This window comes from Ochotona princeps, chromosome 8, assembly GCF_030435755.1.
Source record: "Ochotona princeps isolate mOchPri1 chromosome 8, mOchPri1.hap1, whole genome shotgun sequence".
NCBI lineage: Eukaryota > Metazoa > Chordata > Mammalia > Lagomorpha > Ochotonidae > Ochotona > Ochotona princeps.
The window spans coordinates 66,263,793-66,286,414 of record NC_080839.1 but is presented as its reverse complement, the minus strand read 5'-3'; the positions used below and the strand labels follow the sequence as shown (position 1 = coordinate 66,286,414).

Below are 22,622 nucleotides of genomic sequence, written 5' to 3'. Positions count from 1 at the left end.
ATTTAGTAGGTAGATAAGGGGTTACATTTGCTAAAGAAAAAGAAGTATGGCTTACAGATGAAATTATGCAACCAGATAGAGGAGCCCATCTGGTAAGGGAAGAACTTCTGTGTGGTCCTGAGTTGTGCACACATGAAATGGCTCCTCTCAAACAGAAGCAAGCATGAGGGTAACCACTTCTTCCTGCGGCCATATTACAGGGCAGAACGGGTTCCCTGAGATGTTAGGCTCTCTTTCACTGCCCACACTGACTGCTCCTTCGGATCAGCAGCAGCAGCAGGCTGGTGGGCCCTGCCCACATCCAAGAGACCTAAGCAATAAGCTCTGTCAGCATGGTAGTGATAGGCAAGGCAGTGGGGAGCCAGCACAGGCTGCTTTGAGTATTTTGCCAATCCAGAGCCACAGATTTCTGTGTTTCAGCAAGCTAGGAACACAGATAACTTCTTTCCTGAGACAAAAAGACATGGAAAGCTTTCATTCTTCAAACTGTAACTCCTAATGCTTCTGGTGAAAGACACAGATTTAGGCTCAATGTTTTTCCCCTTGACCCTTTGGACAAGTGAAATCACACATTTATTTACTCTACATGAATTAAGCACTTACCTCTACAAGTTGTGATTTGTCATAATCTTTACGATGACGGTAGATGCACTGACTAAGAAGAGAATATAATCTCTCAAGTTGGTCAACTGCCAGATTGTTGCTTTTATCTACCAACAAGTCAAGCAATTTCTAGAAAAATCAAAAGAATAAAATAGTTTTATTTCACTACTCAGAATGAAATAGAAGACAGACATCATAAGGCTATGGGTTTCAATGTCATCTGACATTAGAAGATTCCAGGGCTTACTTTATAACCAAGAATATTCTCAAATATTTCAATCTCTCAAAACACACACAACTCTTTTGCTAGAAGGTCCAACATTTAATTCCTAGGTTAACGCAAAATATTTTCAAAACTAGTTTTATTCAATTGCCTACAGATGTGTACACACCTGCACGCATGCATTTACCACCGGGACAGCTGGGCTTACCTTCAGCCTCTCGTGGTCCACTCTGAGAGGCGGCACAGGCTCCGAAGGCTCTTCTGGAACCAGTTCCAGGCTTGTTGCTTTGGCCTGCTCTAAAATTAATTTACGGCATTTCTTTACTTTAAAAGCACCTACAATTGAGGGGAAAAATGCACTGCAGCAAGTAAAACTCAAGAAAAGTCGATCTTAAGCAACTACAGCTTCTTTTACCCACCAACCCCCTTTTAGAAAAAGGAGGGGTATGACCTTTTTTTTTTTCCTTATACAAATAAATAACCCAAAGTTAATTAAACCACAACTATGAAAACCAAGAATATCACATAACAAACATATCCACTAAGAAGAAGGAAGAAGAAAGCAGTCTTTACCTTTAAGGACTGGCTTTAAACAGTCTCTTCTCATAGTTACCATTTTACAATTTGAAGCTTTTGAAAACGGAAGCTTGGTGAGGTCGATGCTTACACAGAGTGGAGCCAATCTGCCTCGACATCTGCCTCCTGACCCAAACCCTTCACATTTCTCACTTTCTTGTATCACACTGCTTACATTTCTCTGGGAGAGTCATCTAAGCTACAACATTTAAGGCGCAATGCCGAGGGTGGGCATGTGGCCTAGTGATCCGGATACCAGCTTGGGTGCCTACACCCCTTGATGCAATGCTTAGGTTCAAGCCCTGGCTCTGCTCCCAATTCCAGCCTCATGCTAACATCCATGTTAGCAGGCCACTAAGTGATAGTTAAGGTAGCTGAATTCCTGCCACTAACATGGGAGAACTGGACTGAGTTTCCAGCTCCCGGCTCCCATCCCCGGGCTGGCCCAGCCTTAGTCTCTGTGGGCTTTTGGGGTGTGAACTGATAGATGGGGTTCTTTCTGTCTCTCTGATAAATAAATAAAATTAATAAATTCTTTAAAAGTATAATATGGCTAATGTTATCTTAGAATTAGTATATTCTAACTATTTTCCTCCTACTGTCTTGCTGAGAAAACAACATTGAGAAAATAGAAATGTCAGGCTTGAAGCAACAGCCTGTGACTAAATCCTCACCTTGCACACTCCGGATCCCTTACGGACAGTGGTTCATATCCCGGCTACTCCACTTCCCTTCCAGCTCCCTGCTTGTGGCCTAGGAAAGCAGTACACGATAGCCCAAAGCCTTGGGACCCTGCACCCACATGGGAGACCCAGAAAAAGCTCCTGGATCCTGGCTTCAGATCGGCTCAGCTTCAGCTGTGGTGGCTGCTTGGGGATTGAACCAGTGCATGAAAGATCTTTCTCTCTGTCTCTCCTCCTCTCTGTAAATCTGACTTTCCAATGAAAACAAACAAACAAACAAAAATCTTTAAAAAAACAAAAAAAAAGATACAAGTGTTTGGGCCCAGCATGGTAGCTTAGTGGCTAAAGTCCTTGTCTTGAACATACTAGGATCCCATATGGTGCCAGTTCTTATCCCAGTGGCCCTGCTTAGCCTCCAGCTCCCTGCTTGTGGCTGGAAAAGCAGTTAAGGACAGTCCAAGGTGTTGGGACCCTGCACCCACATGGGAGACCAGAAAGAAACTCCTGGTTCCTGGCTTTGGATAGGCTCAGCTCTGGCCATTGTGGTCACTTGGGAAATGAACCAGTAGATGGAAGATCTTCCTCTCTGTCACTCCTCCTCTCTGTATATATGAGTTTCCAATAAAAATAAAATAATGTTTAAAAAATATAGAAGTGTTAAAGTAGGTGAGTATATCCTCACTGCGTCCATTACTGTGAGGGACAGGAAGGGTAGACAGAGCATTGAGCACTGTGCTCCCCAAAGCAGGACAACCCTACAAAGAGGCTGAGGGGGAAGGAACACAGAGACAAGCTCACACAGTTTCAGAATCTCATACTTATCCTCTATCCTGCATTCTGCCTCTTACTCTCTAACCTCAAAACGCTTCTTCTTTCATTTCATCAGTCCAACTTCTATACAAGAGGGTGGGCATTCAGTGCAGCAGTTGGCTGCCAGTTGGGATGCCCGTATCCCACTTCAGAGGTGCCTGGGTTTGAGTCCTGGCTGTTCTTGCAATTCCAGCTTAATGCCAATACACACCCTGGAAGGCAGCAATTTTTACATGAAAGCTTTTAGATCACCAACTGAATTAAGCCTTTTCTGCAAGAACAGAAGCACTGGTATAGATTCTCTCTACAGATCCAGTCAGCTCATGTCCCAGAGTTCCTCCCTTTTTCTACTCACTTACTTAACCCTAGCTTTAACACATTATTCAGGTCTTACTTATATGACAGCCATAAATATACAGTACTCTTAAAACTACTCTCGGGGCTAGTGCAGTGGCTTATATTAACCCTCTGCCTGTGGCACTGGCATCTCATATGGATGCCAGTTCAAGTCCAGGATATTCCACTTCCAATCCAGCTTAGGTCCTTGGGCCCCTATACCCATGTGGGAGACTCAGGAGAAGCTCTTGGCACCTGGCCTCAGATCAGCTCAGCTCAGGCCATTGTGGCCATTTGGGGAATGAAACAATAGATGGAATGTCTCTTTCTATACTTGCCTTTTTATCTCTGTAAATTTTCCTATCTAGTAAAAATGAATAATTAGAAAAAACTACTATTAGCAAATATTGAGGAAAAAGACATTTTTAACAGGCAGCATTTAAGAACAGCAAAACTCTTTTTAACCATTAAAAAGATTCTGAAACTCTGACTTTCCTATTTATCCTACTTGCTAATTCTGCTAAAGCTTTAAGAAGCTAGTAGGGAAGAAAAAAAAAAAAAGCAAAACAAACAAAAAACTTTTCCCACATATCCCAAAAGCACTTTCATTTGAGTGTACTTTTCAGGGGAAAGGAAATAAAAATCTCAACAGATTCTCAAAGAGGTATAATTATTCATCAACTATTCCTACTGGGAATCAGATAAAACATGTAATAAATTAACTCTGGAGTTTTAAATCATTAGAAGAAGATGTTTTAAATTATTAGCTCTACCTTCTTGATCCAGCTCTGCATCTTTAGCCCGTGGATCAGAGCTTGGTTCTAACTTCTCACTGCTGCCACACCGCAGGGCCTCTAGTTTCTCAGGATCTCTTCCAAGGTCTTCCGTCGAAGCTTCTGGTTTTTCTTTTGTCTGGTCCTCCATAACAATCCTTTGTTCAGAATTACATTTTTCCCCACTACTACAGAGAGAAACTACTTCAACTTTGCCATTCTGACACGCCCCGGCTGGGAGTCCCTCAAAGCTGTCAGTGGAAGCCTCACCATTGAGGCAGTTTCCTTTAAGGAAAGGCTCTTTCCTAGATACCTGTTCTGGGTTGAGAGAACCACTGCTGTTGACAAGCAGAGATTCATTCGAACTTTCCTCTTCAGTGGACGCAAAGTTCTCTTTCGTGCCTGCTCCACTGCTAAGCCTCTGCCCCTGGTCCATGTCCATGATGTCACACGACGACTCGTCATTGGTCATAGATAGGTCTCCAGTTTCTTCTCCGTTCTCCTCATGGCAGTCAGTGTTTATCTCAAATTCGCCATTTTCCAGCAACTTCCTGTCCTCCGGATGGTTCTCAAAGTCTGCAAATTTGGTGTCTTCTTCATCTTTTTTTAAATTATTGACCTTTCTTTTCTTAATAATTCCTTTACCCCACTGTGATCGCCGTCTTGATTTTCTCCGAACCCGAACTGTTTCATAAGAAAGAAAAACATTACCTTACAAATGTTTACTGAATAGAATCCAAAAGAATGTAAACCCATACTGGTATAACACAAGGCATATCCATGCTAACTAATTCCTATAATCTACAAACATAGAATCAACAGGATCAAGTCAGGGATGAATTCTGTACAATAAAAACTTCTTCAAAATTTGCTCCATGAGGGCCCGGCGGCATGGCCGAGTGGCTAAAGTCCTTGCCTTGAACGCCCCGGGATCCCATATGGGCGCCGGTTCTAATCCCGGCAGCTCCACTTCCCATCCAGCTCCCTGTTTGTGGCCTGGGAAAGCAGTCGAAGACGGCTCAATGCATTGGGACCCTGCACCTGCCTGAGGAGGTTCCTGGTTCCTGGTTCCCAGCTTTGGACCAGCGCAGCACCGGCTGTTGCGGCTCACTTGGGGAGTGAATCATCGGACGGAAGATCTTCCTCTGTCTCTCCTACTCTCTGTATATCTGACTTTGTAATAAAATAAATAAATCTTTAAAAAAAAATTGCTCCATGAACATTTCTACTTTCCTACTTTATAGCTACTCTTAGTCACCAACACCCAGGACCCAAACATACCGACATTTAGGGAATCATGTTCCCAGTTGCCCACAGGTCAAACCTGAATTTCCACCAGAAAGGTGAGTGCTTTACCAGCAAGACCACCCAAAAAATAGCTCCTAAACCATGAAAGGAAAAAATAACACATCATGATAGGATACTGAGGGACATCCCCACAAAGGATTCCTGTTATCCCTCCCTCCAGAAAAGAAAGAATCACCTACAGGTCCTAGATCACGGATAGAAGCCTTACAAAGTCATATGGACAATTTGATTACTCATTGTCAACAACTAGTTACCAAGCAGCATCAACTTCTTTAGTTGTTTGAGCATATGTAGGGAAACTAAACCCTCTTCTAATCAAAGCATCAATAATATTAGCAGTTTTAAAGGTAAATATTTGGTCAATCCCATGAAAAGGGAGATCTACAAACAACTGGGACTACAGCAGTACATGCCATAAACTATGATGACCTCATGACTAGGTAGGGCGGGTTACAAGGTGAAAATGAAATCAGCAACTTTCAATTTCCTGTGTGTTTCACTGTAACAAAGGTAGCTGATCAGGCAAGTTTATCCCATTATCTCTTAATAAAAAGTTAACTTTTATGCTGTAATTTATGACACTACACAGTACAATTAAGTATCTTCAGAATGCTTAAATACAATTTTAAAGCCATTTAAGCTAAACCCCATCACCTTCAGGATCTAAAGCCAAATTCTAGATATTAGTTCACTGAAGTAAGTAACTTTGGGACCATGAAAGCATTGAGTTTGTTCTATTTTTTTTAAAGAGATGAAATATACTTTTAATATGTTAAAACTAAAAAGGTTAATATGACATTACTAGATGTAGATGGTTTAATCCATGATTTTAAAATTGCTTTTTAAAGACAAAGGAATATGGTCTGATGATAATCCTTGTTTTTTAGATTCAAACTGCGTAATATGAACTTGTAGTCTATCGATAGGTTTTACATACTTTGGTCTCAGTGTATTCATACGAAATGGATATATTTAGGTGTAAATATTTCTCATTTCTATCCACTAAAGGTTCCTGAAATCACCTCCAATACTCAACTAATTAAACAACCTGGCTTGAAATATATTTTTCCTACTATTGTTACACCCATCTTCTCATTTCCCCCCCATTAAGTTCTATTTTTATAATCCACAGTTATGGGTAATTAGCACAACAAAGAAAAAGAAAATGTCTGTATTGATCTTCTGTTAGAAGCTGGTCCTCGGTCTCCAGTGATGGGCATTGGTAGGCACCCCATTAACTATATAAAGATGAATGAGGCAACTTTAAAAGTGAGAGAAAAATATTCCGCTAGCTCGGACTATAAGAAGAGTTGTGACATTTCTACAACCTGACAAGTCACTCCAGCTGTGCAGCCAACAGTACAAGAGACTTCCTCTGCTCTTGCGCATGCCGTGGAACTATAGAAACAACCAGAGGCTGAGCTCTGCTCCATAAAGATGCAACTCAGCTACTTTGCATGCAGCTCGCTAAGAAAAGGCGAGAAGCCCTACTGAAGCAAATTTATTTCTAATACTTTCATCCTGGCTAAGAACAAAGGAAAATGTTCTCAATCTTTGGGAGTTAGAATTGGAGCTATTTTCCCTCTCACATTATTTCTAATGGTTGGTACAGTTTTTGTAAAGTAAGAGAAACTGGTCATACAAAAGCTCCATGAGAATAAGAATTTTTGTTTCACTCACTTCACAGTACTTGGAATGTGACAGCAATACACATCTGTGGATCAAATCCTTAATCTATAACTTCCTTTATTAGAGGTGCATTGTATGCTGGTTTAGGGACATTCTTAGAGGTAACATGGCATCACTGAACTCACTTCCAAAATCAAGGCCTCAGGAAAGCAATTCTTCCTTATAAACACTCAAGAATTTATAAACTTGCTTGCATCTTCCTTATAAACTCTTATTTATACCTTCCTTATAAACATTTATTTAGATAATACAAAACAAATGATGTGTCACATGTGCCATCTACTGGTAACAGACAAAATACACACTTGTAGAGTGAATCAAACATTTAAAATAACTTAATTCAATATATTTTCATGAGTAAACATTTGTTTCAGGTGCAGAGAATGTCAAAGATTTCAAGGCGCGAATTAAAGTGCTATAAGCAAAGTCATGATGTAACATACAACTACATAAAACAATTTTCATCAATTTTATGACAAGCAAATGCATCACAAAGTCCTTTCTCAAACTTTCTTACATATGAAGGACACATTTTCAGAGAGAACAAGCGAAAAAAAAAAAAGTGAGTGTAACTCATTCATTCAAACTCAATGCCATGGGTGGAAGGAACATGTTATGGCCAATATTATTGGTAATTAAACCAGCATCATTACTTTTGTGCCAGAAGAACAGTATGTATCTTCCAAGACAGGCTATCTTCAGGTAATAGAAGGAGTACATTAGAAAGATGCTATATTTATAACATCAATATTTTAGAAATTTTATACATGAACATGAGTAAAAATGAAAAATAGAACACTGAATTTTTCCTTTAACTACATCCCGTGAAGCTAGACAAAGAAAGCTGTGAAGAATTTTCAAACCAAGCACAAAATATTCCATCAGAAAAACCAAACTCCTACTGCCTATCAGTCACTCCCGTATGCCAGAGTTTCCATTTCCCACTAGAAAAAGAACACCCTGCCTAGCATACAACAAGGGGATGATGACAGTGATGGAAAACAAGCCGGTCTGCTCTGCATGTCTACGTAAAAAAACAAAGTTTAACACTGAAAATATCCAAACCTACATAATTTACAGCAGCAAGTACTGAATAAGGAGAGAAAACAGCAAATATGTTTAAATTGATCAGGATGATACTCTGCCGGCTCTACCTTCAGACCAGAGAAGGTTTCCCCAACAAGCCGTTGAACTTATCTGTACAATAAGATGCTGGACTCTATGCTTGGTATATGCTTGCAATGAAAGAATCTCAAGTGACTTGAACTGTGGTTATGCAACAAGGTGGAGGAATCTACCATGGGGAGAGGGTTTGGGGAGGGGTGGAGGGAATCCCAGTACCTATAAAACTGTCACATAATGCAATGTAATTAATAAAAAAAAATACTAAAACAAACAAACAATACATATATATATAATTTGAGGGTGGGGCAGATATTTGACATTGTGGTTAAATTGCTATTTAGGATGTCTGCTTCCCATTATTAGAATGCCTGCGCACCAGTTCCAATTCTGCTCCCAGTTTCAGCTCATGCACACCTTGGGAGGCAAGAGGCAATGATTTAAATGCTAGGTTCCTGCCACCCATGTGGGAGACCTGGATTAACTGAATTTCTGCCTTGTAATCTGGCCCAACTTTGGCTGTTGCAGGCTTTTAGGAATTAAACCAGGGAATGGGAGATCTGTCTTTTTTTCTCTGCCTTTCAAAAAAGTAATTAAAAACAATTGTGATTCAGTATGTTACTCCACAAGCTTTTCACTTCTGAAAAGAGATTAAAAGACCTGTGGAAAAACAGCAGTTTGTGTATCCAGCTCCTAACAAATCCGATCCCTGACAGTTGTTACCACCACTGGATAACATGCTCTCAAATACTCACATGCACATTTATTTGCAGAATTGTGCCAGACATCCATTGGATTTCTTTGTTTGTGCCGAAATGCCTCTTCAACTCTTGTTTCTGTCTTCCGAGCTGCAGTACCATGAGGATTTATTTGTTCTGCTGTTACTGATAAGCCTGCAAGCAGAAGATAAGCAATACCTATTTAAATATTCCCAGCTACATAAACGAACAAGGTTAAAAAAAAGCCTGAAATACAAAACTCAGTTTTAAAGTCATTAATTATATTTGGACAGTTTGTAATTCAGATGGAGAGATTGTCTTTTAAAATCATAAAAACAAAACAACCCAACAGACCATGTTTCCACTTAATCCCTCAAAGAGATCCTGCTGTTCCTTCAGTTCATAAAGGGACAAATGTCACATTATTATGACTGTGGGAACGTAAGGTTACGATACTGTCTGGAAGTCATCTTCTCCGCCATTTTAGAACCTCCAGTAAGTGTTTATGTGTCCAACAACCACACTCCCATGAACTGTCTGAGTCTGGTGTTTGCTGCCTGTCACACCATGATGTGGTAATTAGTTTTCCTCTGTTACTTTGAAGATTAAGAAAGCATTCTGTCTCAGTTTTCCTCAGGAAAGTCCTCTCTTCTGTGTGGTCTTCCTTCAAGATTGCTGTCTCAAGGGTCCTCCCTGTAATCTCTTTTCTTCTCACTCTAACCTACATCTTTCCCAACAAAGTATCAATTTTGTGTTCAACTTTTTTTTTTACCAGTTTATAATAATTCTCTAATCTACATCTTTAGCCCAAACACCTCTTGCCATCTGACCCATACATACAGAATTGCTTTTCTTTCTCCATCAAAGCCAAAAAACAATCAGCTATCTGGACTGTCTTCCCATCTGGATTGGCAATGTTAGCACCAACCAAGTCATTCAGTCAGTAATATGCCAGTGCAGTACCCTCCCCTTACCACAGTTACACCACTTGTTTTTTCCTCTCTTTTTACTGTTATTTCAGCCATTAAAAGCCTAGACTCCTCCAATAGTCTTTTTCCCTAGCAGTTTTATTGAGATGTAACTTATATAATATGAAATCACCTGTTTCACGAGTGCAATCAATTTTTAGTAAATTTACAGGTCTGAATGGTTACCAAAGCAGTTCCATTTTAGACAGCTGTTCCAGACAACAACTGCTACTCTACTTTTTGTCTCCATGTATTGGCTTCATCTGGACATTTCGTATAAAACAAAGGACTTCAAAAAGTTCACAAAATACAGAATCAAAAGGTAAATTTATTTTGGTATAAAATGAATTTTAAATCCTTGTATTTTTTCACAACACACAGCCATAAAGTTTTTGAAAAGCCTCAACTGCACTGATTTAGAAAATTTTTCTAGCAAAATAAACATCTTTAAATGCCATTCCTCATGAGGCTTTTGAAGGACCCTCCTCTAGGCTGGACTGCCTTTGTCCATTCAACATGATGCATCAGAAGTTCATCCATGTTGAACTGTGTTTTAGTACTTGTTTCTTTCATTGGCGAGTTGCATGCCACAGTATGGTTACACTATGTTTTACTTACTCAAGGACGTTTGCGATGTTTCTAGTTTGGGGTTAAGATGAACAACACTGGGTCCAGCATGACGGGAAGAGACCTAATCCTTCGCCTGTGGCACCAGCATCCCATATGGACACCAGTTTGAGTCCTGGCTGCTCCATTTCTGATCCAGCAATCTACTCATGTTCTGGAAAATCATCAAACGTTGGAACCCTACACCCATGTGGGAGACCCAGAAGAGGCTCCTAGCTTCCAGCTTTGGACTGGCTTAGCTCTGGCTATTGCGGCCACCTGGGGACATGAACCAGTGGGTGGACAACCTATCTCACCTCTTCCCAGCCCGTAACTCTTTCAAGAAAAATAAATAAACCTTTAAAAAATAAAAGATGAGTAATTCTCCTATGAGCATCATATACAGGTCATTTTACAGGTATTTTTATTGCTCTTGAGGAGATTACTAGGAGTAGAATCATTACATCTGATAGTAAATCTATGCTTAACTTTAGAAACTGCCAAACAGGTTTCCAAACTAATTCCAAGAATTTTCACACTGATCTCTCATCTTTCTCCTCAAACACATTGATACCATGCTATTTCTTGCTAACAAGCTATCTGACAAACTCATTCCACTGCTTCGAATCCTTTAGTGACTTCTGCTGCAAATGGCAATGATGCTTAATCATTATAGTACAGAAAAACCACTTGAATAATCTATTAAAAACACAGATATCTTGGCCTTATCATTTCCAGAAAACCCGACTCACCAGCCCTAATCTGCTATAGGAAATAGACACAAATATATTTTTTTAAAAGATTTATTATTATTGGGCCCGGCAGCGTGGCCTAGCAGCTAAAGTCCTCGCCTTGAAAGCCCCGGGATCCCATATGGGCGCCGGTTCTAATCCCAGCAGCTCCACTTCCCGTCCAGCTCCCTGCTTGTGGCCTGGGAAAGCAGCTGAGGACGGCCCAATGCTTTGGGACACTGCACCCGCGTGGGAGAACCGGAAGAGGTTCCTGGTTCCTGGCATCGGATCGGCACGCACTGGCCCATTGCGGCTCACTTGGGGAGTGAAACATCGGATGTTAGATCCTCCTCTCTGTCTCTCCTCCTATCTGTATATCCAGCTTTCCAATAATAATAAATCTTTTTTTAGGCCACAAGCAGGGAGCTGGATGGGAAGTGGAGCTGCCGGGATTAGAACCGGCGCCCTTATGGGATCCCGGGGTGTTCAAGGTGATGACTTTAGCCGCTAGGCCATGCCGCCGGGCCCAGACACAAATATTTTTAAAAATTTTAACCTACAGAATAAAGTTCAAACTCCTAGGCAAGGATTGATTCATTCAGTATTTATTTGCCTGCTGTATACAAGAGACAATTCTAAGGATTAGAGTAGAGGTATAAACAAGACATTCCCACAGCACTGATATTCTGAATATGAGAAGAGGGATGGGGTCAGTGCTGTGGCATAGTGGGTAAAGTGGTTGCCTGCAATGCTGGCATCACATATGGGCACCAGCTGCTGTCCCAGTGGCTTCACTTCTCCCATCAAAATGGTAACCAGGCCTGACCCTGTTTAGCTTCCGAGATCAGACAAAATTGGGCACGTTCAGTGTAGTATGGCCATAGACAGTTGCTTCACTTCTGATCCAGCTCCTTGCCAATGAACCTGAAAAAGGCAGAGGATGACCCAAGGGTTTGGGCTCCTGTCACACCCAACAGAGATCCAGATGAAGCTCCTGGTTCCTGGTTCCTGGCCATGTTTGCCATCTGGGAAGTGAACCAGCAGATAGAACAGATAGAAAATCTCTCTCTCTCATTCCAAGTAAATAAATAATGTCCTAGAATCTGCTCACTTTTTGAGTTCTATTTCCTAACACTTGGCTTAGCTTTAGCAATATCAAACACCTTAATCTTTCTAATAGACAAGGCTATTTCCAATTAATTAATTAATTAACATTGGAAAGGCAGATCAGATTTACAGAGAGAAAGAGAGACAAAGAGAAAGATCTTCCATTCACTGGTCATCTCCCCAAATGACTGCAATGGCCAGAACTGAGCCAATCTGAAGCCAGGAGCCAGCACCTTCTTCCAGGTCTTCCATGCGGTAGGATCCCAAAGACTTTGGGTCATCCTCTACTGCTTTCCCAGGCCATAAGCAGGGGGCTGGATGGGAAGTGGAACATCTGGTCCTTGCAAGGTGAGGATTTAGCCACTAAGCCATCATGTTGGGTCCTATTTCATGCTTCTGTGCCTTTAAAATTATACATGCTATCGTTTGCTCTGTGGTGCCTCAGCTCCAGTCGCTGCCTCCCCATTTTTCTCTTCCACTACAGAACACTGCTATATTTGTTCCTGAACCTCTGAGCAAAATGCTGTGTTCCTTACCAGAAGGTCTGGTTCTGAACATATTTCAATCAGTGCATGTCTTGAACTATACTTGATTTGTTCTACATTTCTCTCCTTCAAAGTGAATGTTTCTCAAGGACAGGATTATATATTGAATATACAAACCATGCTCACCAATAATTATCATCCACTAATTTGTATAGAAAGAAAAAGAAATTTCTAAAGATCTTTTAAAAGTACTAGTACTGAGTATAAACTGATTAAAAAATGTCTTCAAATATGAGCTGTCTGAAATCAAATCTGATTTGGTATTAAAAGCACAGTGGGTTTAAGCCACTAGCACATGCAAAGCTGGCATGCCACATTGCTGCCAGTTCAAGTCTCAGCTGCTCTATTTCCAATCTAGCTCTTTGCTATTGTACCTGGAAAAGCGACAGAAGATGGCCTAAATCCTCAGACTCCTGTCACCCATGTGGGCGATAGAGACGCAGCTCCGGCCTCCTAGCTTCAGCCTGGCTCAGTTCTGGCCACTGTGAAGCAACAGATGCAATACATCTTGCCTATCCCCACTCCCCCTCTGACTTTACCTTTCAGCTAAACAAATTAAAATAAGAGAGAGAGAGAGAGAGAGAGAGAGAGAGAGAGAGAGAGAGAGAGAGAGAGAGAGAGAAACAGAGAGAGAAATCAACAGGAGGTAGCACTGCAGCACAGACTAGGCCAGTGCTTATATGGCAGCATCCCATATCAGGGTGACAAATGGAGTCCTGGCTTTAATCCAGCTTCCTCCTCAAGTTCCTGGCAATGCAGCAGATGATGGCCCAACTACTTGACCCCAGCACCTATACGAGAGACCAAGGTTCCTGGTTCCTAGCTTCTGCCTGGTCCAGCCTTGGCTGTTATGATCATTTGAGGAGTGAAACGTGAATGAGGATCTCTCGTTGACTGTCTATCGCCCTTTCTCTGTGAGTCCTTCTGGCTTTCGAATAAATAAATACAAAGTAATATGAAAAATATTAAAAATTGTACTTCTTATTAACTGTACTAGAAAGTACTTGTTTTTTGTAGTGCTATTAGAGTAAGCCCTCTTAGAAGATATAATTTTAAATATTTTTGAGAATCTACATGACACATACTAGTATCAGATATGAATTGAAGCTTATGTCTCAACACAAGCTACTTTCCTAAGTAACAGCATTCAATGATGCTTGCTGGAAGTGAACACATGTGGTTTCATTAGGAGGTTTCTTTCTACAACTTACCTCTTTTTATTCTGGCTTCCTTAATTTCTTCACAGAGTTTATTAAATTCTGGATCCAATTCAGCTGCAATTATGGCATGTGCAGTGTCCTTCAGGGTACAAGCTCTGTGCCTAATTATCTTATCTGTTTAAAAAGTTGGCCAAAAGTCATTATACTTACAAATGAAACACAAGACATTGAAGAAAAGCACCTAAATATTTCAATAAAATTGTAAAAATATTTCTAGGTAAGAAAAGGTTCATTTTAATGGTAGGTGATTATGAAATACAGTATGTTATTCAATCAAATTAATACTTGTCTAGAAATTGAACTTTTAGGATTTCAAAGTACCAAACCTGTGGCTACTCATCCAGTCCTACAGCTTTGAACAGACTTCCAAATGTTTAAAACTCAGACATTTTCTCTCCATCCCAATTCTATGGACATGATCTACCTGACACTGCCACTTGGCGAGTGGTTATCCCAAACTTCTGATCCAAACTGGGTTGCTCATTTCCTTGCACCCTGCTACCAAATCTGCCCTTTCTCTCCTACTCTCTACCACCTCAGTACAGGAATCCCCTCCCCACTCAGCTGACCAAACCAGAAATCTCAAAGACTATGTTTGTATTATTAACATTTTAATTAAAAATGTGAACTTTTCAATAATTTTAAAAGAATTCAAGATATTCACTATGTGCCCAAACCAAGTTACCAGAGATAAAAATCTGAAAATTCCAAAAAAATCTCATTTTTAAAAAAATGCTAAGCAGCATGTTATTCCCTAAATAAAAGTGACTTATTTTTTAAACAATGACATAGACACAAAGAGACTTTCTAAGCTAAGAGTACCAGCGGCATGTAAAGTACAGGCAAGGCCAGGAAAACACAGCAGAGCTTCAGGACAATGACACCTAAAAACTGTACTGAATAAAGGGCCTCTGCTCTATGCTAACCCAGTAGCTCCCATTGATACATAAAGTAATGTAAACAGAGTCCCCTAGAGTTGAACAAGGCAAACATTAAAAGGCAAGTAAATAAAACAAGATAACTTATTGGGTATCGGGGTCTTCCATCCCGCAGAAGAATTCACCCGACACTCCAGGCTCTGTATCAAGAGGCATTTTATTCTTCCAACCACTCCGTTTCCCAGCCGGTCGACTTGACTTCCACTACCTCCCGTTTTTCTTCCGTTTCTCTCTGCTTCATTCCCCAGTCTCCTCATCACCCCTAGTCTTCTTCTGTCCGTCCGTCCGTCCCAGTCGTACCCTGTCCTCCCGTCCGTCCGTCTCCGTCTTCTTCTTCCTGCCCTGTCCCTTTCTTCCTGGAACCCCCACCGCTAAATACAATCCTAGTCCAATCAGCTTAAAGGTCACCGATGCACGCGGCAGGCACGCCAATCATAGCTCTGATCACGCATAGCACACGCGCCAAGCATGCAGCTATGGCCAATCAGAAGGCACTTCCTGAAACCTGTGTACCGCTAAGCTCCGAGGGGAGGAGAGGTCTCAGCACCATCTTAGGGCACACGTGCAGTGCTCCCGACAATTGGGTAACACAAGAATCCAAAGTCACAAAATGGCATCAGTTTTATCCTCTCTAGCAAAGGAAAAAAAGGTATCAACAAGGAGAAAAAACAGATCCTACATATATAACAGGTCATTACAGAAATCTTACAAAAATAAATACAAAACACTCAAAGGCAACCAGTAATATATTTCCAAGAGATTTTCTCTAAATACTCAACCAGTATTGATTATCAACTACAACAAGAAAAGTCAAGTGGTGGTCATGCAATAGTGAAAAGAATTTTTCACAGTAGTATAGAAAAATGCTGTGAAGGGGCCCTGCACGGTAGCCTAGTGGCTAAAGTCCTTGCCTTGCACATGCAAGGATCCCATATGGTACCAGTTCGTATCCCGGTTGCAAGGATCCCATATGGTACCAGTTTTGATTCAGCTCCCTGCCTGAGGCCTGCAAAAGCAGTAAAGGACAGCCCAAGACCTTGGGACACTGCACCCAAATGGGAGACTCAGAAGAGGCTCCTGGCTCCTGGCTTCCAATCAGCTCAACTCAGGCTGTTGTAGCCACTTAGGGAGTGAACCAGCAGACGGAAGATCTTCCTCTCGGTCTCTCCTTTTCCATGTAAATCTTTCCAATGAAAATGAAAATAAATAAATCTTATTTTTAAAAAAAGAAAAACCATTGAAAGGAAACAAGCAGGAACATAATGTGACTCAAATCCGTATCTCTGAATGATCATTTTCAATATTATCTGGATACTGGATTGAAGGGAGTCAAGAATAAAATCTAGCAGCACAGTGACAGGTTCTTTTTTCAGGGACAGAAGATGGTGACTTGAACCAGGGTCAATGGTGGCGGAGTGGTAGTTGTGAAAGAAGAGAATACAACATATTTTAAATGGAATCTCAGTATTAAGGTTGGTGAGAGTAGATTGGAGGGAGCAGGGCAAGCTGCAGCTGGTGATGCCAATATTGCATGTCAGAGTATACAGCAAGTCCCAGATATTCTACTTCCAATCCAGTTTCTTGCTAATGTGCCTGGTAAGGCAGTAGTAAATGACCCAACTATGTGGGCCCCGCCATGCATGTGGTGACCAGGATGGAGCTCCTGAATTCTGGCTTTGTCCTGGTCAAGACCTGGCTGTGGTGACCATGTGAGGAGCAAACCAAACGATAAAAGATAACTGTCTCACTGCCCTCACCTTTTCCCCTCATTCTCTGATACAATGCCCTTCAAATAAGAAATACAAATCTTTGAAGTAGATGTGAGAGTATGTAATGGTATCAAAGATGTTTCCCTAACTTCTTGCATGCACAACACAGAGACAGAAGTACTACTGCTAAACACACACAAAAAAGAAAGGGGAAAAAAAAAGAAAAGAGTGGGGAAGGGAGAGAGAGGGAGGGAGGACGGAGAGACAAAAAAAGAAACAGAAAAAACCAAAAGGAAAGAAATTAGCTGCCAAGTTTTAAATTAAAGAACTTTGCATTCAGCATTGCAAACTGAAATGAAAATCTTAATGGAGATAACCTTTAGACAGATTAATATGGGTCTCAACCAATCTCTATATGACCGAAGAACCACAATCTTCTGTAACCAGCATTTATTATTAGCATATTGTGTTTACGGTCTTTTTTTTTAATATATTTTTATTTTAAATTCTGAATTATGTGGTACAATTTCGTATATGCTGGGATTCCCCCCAACTCCCACCCCCTGACAGATGTTCCCCATTTTACAACAATAGTGTCGTCCTTCATAAGGAATCATAATTATATTAGTCTCTTATATAAGTCTACCCTGACATTGTTGGTACAGACAATGGGATGCTGGACTGCCTGACATTGTCCGGTCTTTTATAGAATAGATTTCATGAAGTATAACAGACATATAAAGAACTATATACATTTAATGTAAAAAAGTGTATATATACTTTGATATAAGTACACATCTAAAACATCCTCCCAATTGGAATACTAAACTTGTCCCTCATCATCAAAATTTCCCTATGCCTCTCTAATTCCCCTCTTCACCTTTCCTCACAAACCTCCATTCCTAAGCTACCACCAATTTACTTTCTACAACTACAGATCAGCTTATATTTTCTAAATTTATACACACACACATACATATGTATTATTCAGAGAACATTCTCTGTATCTCTGTTCTTTCACTCAACATAATTATTGAGATTTATCCCAGCTGCTACAGGTATCAGTATTTCACTGCTTTTATTGCTTAGTAGTTATCCATTTGGTGGATGTAACAATCTGTCCAGTTACATGGTGATGTCACATTAGGAATAAATCAACGTATTGGCTATCATGAACAAAAACACACAAACAAATAATCGCTGAATTAATATAAGGCTGGGACATATGAGAAGTGTATATTTCACATTCTAAGGCACTATCGAAGTGTTTTTCCAAAGTGGTTGAACATTTTATATCCTTACAAGCAGAGTATCAATAGTTCATTCTCATAATGAAGTGCTGGGGTTTAAAACCAGCTTCCTGTTAATAAAAGCACAGCCTGTGAAGTCCTGGTGGCAGCACAAATAATTGAATTCCTGCCAACCACATTGGGGACCTGAATTGAGTTCCTGGCTCACACCTTATGCCCAGCCCCATCAAGCCATTGGAGTATTTGGGAAATGAACTAGGGATGGCAGCTTTCTTTCTGCCACTCAAATAATATTAACTTTCAAAAACAACTATGCATGAGTCTACTTCAGAGCCATTTTATTAACCTTTATATCAATATTTCTCTGTATAGATTACTCTAACTTGGGATCTTGAAACAAGGTGTATTAAATCATGCAGTTCTGCTTTATTTTTTAAGTTGCTGTGTCTCTTCATTGTTGCCTGCACTTTCATATGAATTCTGATGGGTGTTCCATCTGATATTCAGTTTGGGGAGAAATAATGTCTTCACAATGCTGAGCCTTCCACTCTACAAACATATCTTCCCACTTCTTTTTCCTTTAATCTCTCTTAGCAGTATTTTAAAGTTGTCATATGTACGTCTTGTACATAGATACGTATTCATATTTTTGTTACTACTGACTACTGTAAGCAGTACTTTAAAAATTAATTTCCTATTGCTTGTTTTTTCATATATAGAAATAAGTGAGATTTGTATATTGACATTACACCTGACAACTTTAATTCACTTACTAGTTCTAACAGCTGCTTTCTAAGTTACACAAGCTCTTCTATGTAGATATCACAATTCTACACGCAAAGATACTTAATTTCTCCCTTTCCAAGCTAGAATACTTTTATTTTTCTCACTGCACTGGCTGGAAACTCCAGAATAACATCAGGTAACAACGGTAAGAATGGGTATCTTGGCCATATTTTTGGTATTTGAGCAAAGGTATAGCCCTGTGTCCTTAGTATGACATGATCTTTAGGCTTCCCATGGCTGGCAATTCTTCATTAGATAGAGAATAGTCCTTTCTATTCTCGGTTTATTGATGGTTTTTAACCAGGAATGGATGCTGGATTCTGTCAAATCCTTTTCTGTATCTGCTGAGATAATCAGAAATTTTTCTGTCAACACAATCAATTACAACCGGTTTTCAAATGTTAAGGCAATCCTGCATTCCTGGGATAAATCTTACATTACATTATATTCCTTTTTATCATATCAGGAAACAGGAGTTTCTTTTGGGTCTCCCACTTGGGTACAGGGTCCCAAGGCTTTGAGGTCATCTTCCACTGCTTTGCCAAGGCCATAGGCAGGGAGTTGGATGGGAAGTAGGGCAGCCAGGTCATGAAACAGCACCCATATGGATGCTGGCATTTGCAGGCAGAAGATTAGCCAGCTGAGCCAATGCACCAGCCCCCTCAAAATTCTTATGTAACTGATACTTTACTGCCATGAAGTTATTTGTAATATTTTCTTACTTTTCTTTTAGTATATATAGGATATATAATAATGTCACCTTCCTACCCTGAGCAGTTCAGCTAGAGATCAATTGCTGACCTAAAAGAATCATTTTCTGATTTGTTTCCGATTTGTACTTTTCTCTTTTCTAGCTAACTGATTTCTGAACAGATCTTTATTGTTATTTGTTTAATTTGCTCTTCTTTAAGGGAAGCTAAAGTCAATGATCTGAGACATGTCTTTTTTTCTAACTTAGACAGTGCTAACATGCCCCCTTCTGTACTGCTCTAGCTGCAGCCCACAACATGATGTTCCATTTTATGCAGTTCATAAATGTCTTTGATTTCTTCCTTGGCAAAAAGGTTATTTAGAGGTATTTCCCTACTGGTTTGCATGAGCCAGTGATGAGAGCAAACTGAGCAGGGCCAGGCTGTAGCACCCAACAGCAAGAGTTAGGACTGGGGGCCAGCTGCACCAGGCCAGGCTGCAGCATCTGAAGGCAAAGGCCAAGACAAGTGAGGGATTATGCCAAGCTAGATCACAGCAACCCCTGGCACACACGAGATCTGTGATTGGGATCAGGCCGGAGAGGGGAGCTAAGGGGATGCTCTGGCTGGGTTGTGGTCCCACCGGTGGGCACAGGGGCCGGAGTGGTGGCTGCAATCTTGTCTGGACATGGCAGCAGTCTCCTCGGCACAGTGTGGACTGGGTCTGGGATGTGCTAGACTCCAGCACCCACTGGTGATTGTGAGAATCAGGGTGGGGGTAAGATAGGTTAGGCTAGGTCTCTGCCCCTACTGAGCCATGTATGAGCTATGTCTGTGTGTGGACTAGGCTTGGCTGCACTGTAGCACCCAACAGTAAAAATCGGAATGGGTGAGGGCCAGTCAGGAAAGGTTACTGTTCCTGTTAGGACAAGAGATGGACTGAGTAGGGCTGGTCCATGGACCGACTGGTGTGCACGAGATCTGACATTGGGAGAGGTTCTGATGGAGGAGCATGGCAACTCCTCTGTTGGGACAGTCCCTGTAGTAGAGTGCAAGAACCAAGAAAGGGAGCAGCCCAACCAAGCCAGGTTACAGTATCCATGGGCATACCTTTGGCTTAGGTCTGGGGTGAGCCAGGCTGGACCAGTTCATATCATCCACTGGCAAATCCAAGAGCCAGAATAGTGTGGGGGTTGGCCTGGATCGGGCTGCAATACCAGCCAGTTTACATTAGGGCCGAGAATGGGGGCTGACTGGGCTGGTTAGGCTGTAGTTCCCACCAGAATGTGCTGGAACTGGAGGCAACCCAGGCCAAGCCAGGCTACAGCACCTACTGGCAAATACCGAGGTAAGGCAGGCCATGCCAGACTGGGCCACAGTGCCCAACCAGCATACATGAGACCCAGGGAAAGCAGTCAAACACAATAGGGGGGCTGCAAGGAGATAAGTCCCTGCTGGCCCACTATTCCCACTGGTGAGCAGGAGAGCTGGGACTGGGGGCACACCAGGCTGGGAAGAGGTACAATACCTGTTGGCCTACATGTAAGCTGGATCAGAAACAACCTAGGCTGGGCAGAGTACCTACTGATACATGCATAAGCCAGAGGGGGTGAGGATTGGTTAGGCTTTGCCACAGCATCAGCTAGTAGATGCTGACACAGAGAGGAAACTCTGTCGAGCTAAACTGCAGTACCACTTGGAGAGTGCAAGATCCAGGAATGGGAGTGGGCACAGTAGGGAAACTGTGGGCACCTCCGTCTTGAGTTGCCATTTTCACTGGTGAACATGAGAACCAGGACTGGGACAGGAATGGCTAGACAGAGTGGCACTCACTGGCACATGTGTGGGCTGGATAGGGGGGCCGGTTGAGTTGAACTAGGCTTCAATGCCCACTGACATATATGAGAGCTGAATGGGATATGGGACAGGACCAGTATGCTGTACATACATACTGGTAAGCATGGGAACCAGGGCAGGGGGTGGGTCTGGTGGCGGGGGTGAGTTACTGCAGGTCACTCTGACTAGGCTACAACTTCGACTGATGTGCATGGGGGCTAAGTGTGTGATGGGCAGGATTGGGCTGGACTGTAACACCCATTAGTTTGCATAGAAGACAGGGCTGGAGACAACTGACTCAGCAATTGCAATTAACAGTGTGAGCATAGGCCAATTTGAGTAGCAGACTGTACTGGATCCGGTCTGGCATCACTTCAGATGAAGTTTCTTTGGAAATCCCCTCAATTGAACCAAAGGACTTAGAACTCCAACCATGGAGAAGATTGCAGGTTCCATGGTCTGACAGTGGAAAGCATGTGTCAGAGCTGGGCCTCCTCAGTAGCTTAGATGGAGCAGTGGACAGCATATCCAGATGCACATGGAGGATATGGCAGTCCATTGAAGCCTGCAGAGGACACCAGATACCACAACAGAGGACAGAGGACACAACAAATCGATCAACTACCCCAGCCAAGAGTTGGCAGTGAACACATAGGCAAACAGAAACTCTAAGATGAGCTATGTCAACCAGTGGAGTCTGGAGAGATTTCATCGTGTTTGGAGTGGCAAGATCAGCAGCAATACAGAACTGTTGAACTATCAATACCACTTGAGCAGGACCCTCAGAGCATGCCCCACGTCAGGGACCCTGGGATGGTTGGGAGGGAGGCTGGGTGGGGCTTCTCTCCTTATCTTTCCCCTACCCCAGATACAGTAAAAAAAAAAAAAGAGAGAGAATGTGAGAAGAATGGTCTCACCCACATTCCTCTAGCCCTTGACCCTTCACACCCTAATCAAATATGTAAAAATTATTAAAAATAAGATTTATACAATTTTTTAAAAGTTGGTATTTCGTGTCCAATTTTATTATTGCTTTAATACCACTATAGTCAAATAACTTAATTGCAAGACTTGAATCCTTTCTTATTTAATGACACTTGTTTCATGGCCCAGAATATAGTCTATCTTGATAAATATTCCAATAGTGGAAAGAATGGATATAGCTGCTAACATTAGGCAGTGTGTCCTATAAATGGCACTTTGGTCAAGTTGGCTGATAGGCTGTCTAAATTTCTGTACTTTCACTGATTTCCTAAGTAGTGGTTACTATTACTGAGAAAGAAAAGTACTGAAATCCTAAGGTGTAAAGAAAAATTACTTCTCTTTGCTGTTATATTGATTTTTGCTTCATGAGTTGGGAAATTCTGTTATCAGATGCACAAAAAGTATACAATT

General features: G+C 41.5%; 1 protein-coding gene across 3 annotated transcripts in view; it reads right to left on the bottom strand.

Moving 5' to 3' along the window:
* Positions 1–22,622, bottom strand: part of ATAD2B (ATPase family AAA domain containing 2B) — a 164,136-nt gene that overhangs the window by 8,263 nt on the left and 133,251 nt on the right. For 2 of the 3 annotated variants that reach the window (XM_058668204.1, XM_058668205.1), the window contains exons 23-27: positions 14,011–14,133; positions 8,879–9,016; positions 4,005–4,688; positions 1,035–1,162; positions 604–732 (exon numbers count right to left, since the gene is read on the bottom strand). In XM_058668204.1, coding sequence (XP_058524187.1) covers positions 604–732; positions 1,035–1,162; positions 4,005–4,688; positions 8,879–9,016; positions 14,011–14,133 — 1,202 coding nt within the window. The remainder of the gene's footprint in view (positions 1–603; positions 733–1,034; positions 1,163–4,004; positions 4,689–8,878; positions 9,017–14,010; positions 14,134–22,622) is intronic. The other variant, XM_058668206.1, reaches the window with a different exon arrangement.